We start from the raw sequence: 2,820 nt of genomic DNA, 5'->3' as shown, positions 1-2,820 counted from the left end.
ATGTTAAGGGAAATTTTTTGAGATCATTAACAAAAAACCTACACAGCAAAAATATGACCACCTGTGAGATAGGATAGTGTTTTTCAAAGTGGGGGCACCAGAGGGCGCAAAATGGACTATTTGGAAGTTGTGAAAAAAAAATGTAAAAAAGATTATCTGGTACTTTTTTAGCAAAATATTTTAATCAAACTTTTTGTTATCATGAATGCTAATCTGTCTTTCAATCATTATTAAAAACTAAAAATAATTTATTAAAAACAACATGGCTATGCCATAACAATGCAACAACATTCAGTTGGTAATTATCTATCATGTGCTCAAATGTGGGTTTATGTGTTTTGAACTTGTGTGATGTGCTCAGATTAAGATCAGAAACAGTTTAGTCCAATCAACCAGAACCTGTTTGTGTGTAGGCCCTTTGGATGAAGATGGCCAGCCCCATGGTTTCTGTACAGTCACCTATTCCTCCAGTGATCGCTTCGAAGGACACTTCACCCACGGAGAGAAGAATGGCAAGGGGAAGTTCTTCTTCTTTGATGGAAGGTAGTGACTCACTGTATCATGGAGCCTCACTAAGGGTGCATTAACACCAACCCTTTTTAGTCCGCTTTAATCAAACCCCTATTTGCCCAGAAAGTCTGGTTCACATGAGGAGGTGTGAATGCACAATCCAACTCTGATGCAAACTCTGGTCCTTCTAAAAACCGATATTCTGTTTGTTTAAAGCAGGAGTCTTAAACTCAATTTACCCAGGGGCCGCTGGAGGCAGAGTCTGAGTGAGGCTGGGCCGCATAAAAGATTCCACAAAAAGCATAAAAAAAATATCCTCAGATGTCATCATTTAATTATTTCTCCAATACATGAACTGCAGGCTTTTGACTTTGACAAAGACATGATGAGGGCACAATAGCGTCAGCGTTCTCAGTTGGTAGAAACCAACCGCCATAAAATGAAGAAGTGCTCAGTGTTTGCGGAAGTAAACCTGGATGCTAACGGTGGAACATAGCTTACACTTTTGAAGTTGTTGTCCAACAGGAGCAGCATATTAACAACTTAATCCTCATTATAGTCAGTCATGGTTGTTTTTCTTCCCACTTGCGCGTATCAGGAAGCAGAATTTGTTGAGTATCAGTGACGTTCAGTTCAGATGAATGCGGCCTGGACGTTAGGTTGCATTTGAATCGGAGATGGGTCACATTCGAAAAGAATCCGACCTGTGCTGTTCAGACTGTCATGAAAAGATCAGATACAGGTGGCATTACGTCAAAAAAATTCGGAACTGGGTCACTTTAGGCTGCAATGTGAACGCACCCTAGTTTATTCCACTTGGCGTCGCTCTCATTCTATGTTTCATATTAGTCTTTAGCCAGCTAGCAACGTATGGAGAACGTAACGACGCGTGACGTAATTACCGCTTCTACTTGTCACAACAGCGCGGCGGATGACGAGCAGCCCGGTAGCAGTCGCCTTTTTCTGCGTTTGATCGTGGCCAGTGGAGGGGAGGAACAAAGTACAAGTACTTCGTTACTGTACTTAAGTACAATTTTCGTGTAACTGTACTTTTTACTTAAGTAGATTTAAAAATTGGTACTTTCTACTTTTACTCCATTACATTTTACAGTAAGTATCTGTACTTTCTACTTCACTACATTTCTACANACTTCACCCACGGAGAGAAGAATGGCAAGGGGAAGTTCTTCTTCTTTGATGGAAGGTAGTGACTCACTGTATCATGGAGCCTCACTAAGGGTGCAGTAACACCAACCCTTTTTAGTCCGTTTTAATCAAACCCCAGTCTATTTGCCCAGAAAGTCTGGTTCACATGAGGAGGTGTGAATGCACAATCCAACTCTGATGCAAACTCTGGTCCTTCTAAAAACCGATATTCTGGTTGTTTAAAGCAGGAGTCTCAAACTCAATTTACCCAGTGGCCGCTGGAGGCAGAGTCTGAGTGAGGCTGGGCCGCATAAAAGATTCCACAAAAAGCATTAAAAAAATATCCTCAAATGTCATCAACATTTAATTATTTCTCCAATACATGAACTGCAGGCTTTTGGCTTTGACAAAGACATGATGAGGGCGCAATAGCGTCAGCGTTCTCAGTGTTCTACCAATCGCCATAAAATGAAGAAGTGCTCAGTGCTTGCGGAAGTGAACATGGATGCTAACGGTGGAGCATAGCTTACACTTTTGAAGTTGTTGTCCAACCGGAGCAGCATATTAACAACTTAATCCTCATTGTAGTCCGTCATGGTTGTTTTTCTTCCCACTTGCGCTTATCAGGAAGCAGAATTTGTTGAGTATCAGTGACGTTCAGTTCGGATGAATGCGGCCTGGACGTGAGGTTGCATTTGAATCGGAGATGGGTCACATTCGAAAAGAATCCGACCTGTGCTGTTCAGACTGTCATAAAAAGATCAAATGCAGGTCGCATTAGGTCAAAAAAAAAAAAAATTCGTAACTGGGTCATTTTAGACTGCACTGTGAACGCACCCTAGTTTATTCCACTTGGCGTCGCTCTTGTTCTACGTTTCATATTAGTCTTTAGCCAGCTAGCAACGTATGGAGAACGTAACGACGCGTGACGTCATTACCGCTTCTACTTGTCACAACAGCGCGGCGGATGACGAGCAGCCCGGTAGCAGTCGCCTTTTTCTGCGTTTGATCGTGGCCAGTGGTGGGAAGTAACGAAGTACAATTTTCGTGTATCTGTACTTTTTACTTAAGTAGATTTAATAATGGGTACTTTCTACTTTTACTCCATTACATTTTACAGTAAGTATCTGTACTTTCTACTTCACTACATTTCTACAAAACTGT

General features: G+C 41.5%; 1 protein-coding gene across 2 annotated transcripts in view; it reads left to right on the top strand.

Annotated features, from left to right (window-relative positions):
- Window positions 1-2,820, top strand: part of setd7 (SET domain containing 7, histone lysine methyltransferase) — a 9,166-nt gene that overhangs the window by 678 nt on the left and 5,668 nt on the right. The window contains exon 2 of one of the 2 annotated variants that reach the window (XM_007543579.2): window positions 414-543. In XM_007543579.2, the coding sequence (XP_007543641.1) occupies window positions 414-543 (130 nt within the window). Of the gene's footprint in view, window positions 1-413; window positions 544-1,659; window positions 1,715-2,820 lie in introns of those variants that run through there. The other variant, XM_007543580.2, reaches the window with a different exon arrangement.

This window comes from Poecilia formosa, unplaced genomic scaffold (assembly GCF_000485575.1).
Source record: "Poecilia formosa unplaced genomic scaffold, Poecilia_formosa-5.1.2 Scaffold852, whole genome shotgun sequence".
In the NCBI taxonomy this organism is placed as follows: Eukaryota; Metazoa; Chordata; class Actinopteri; order Cyprinodontiformes; family Poeciliidae; genus Poecilia; species Poecilia formosa.
The sequence above is the reverse complement of the archived record's forward strand: the minus strand, read 5'-3'. Positions and strand labels throughout refer to the sequence as shown.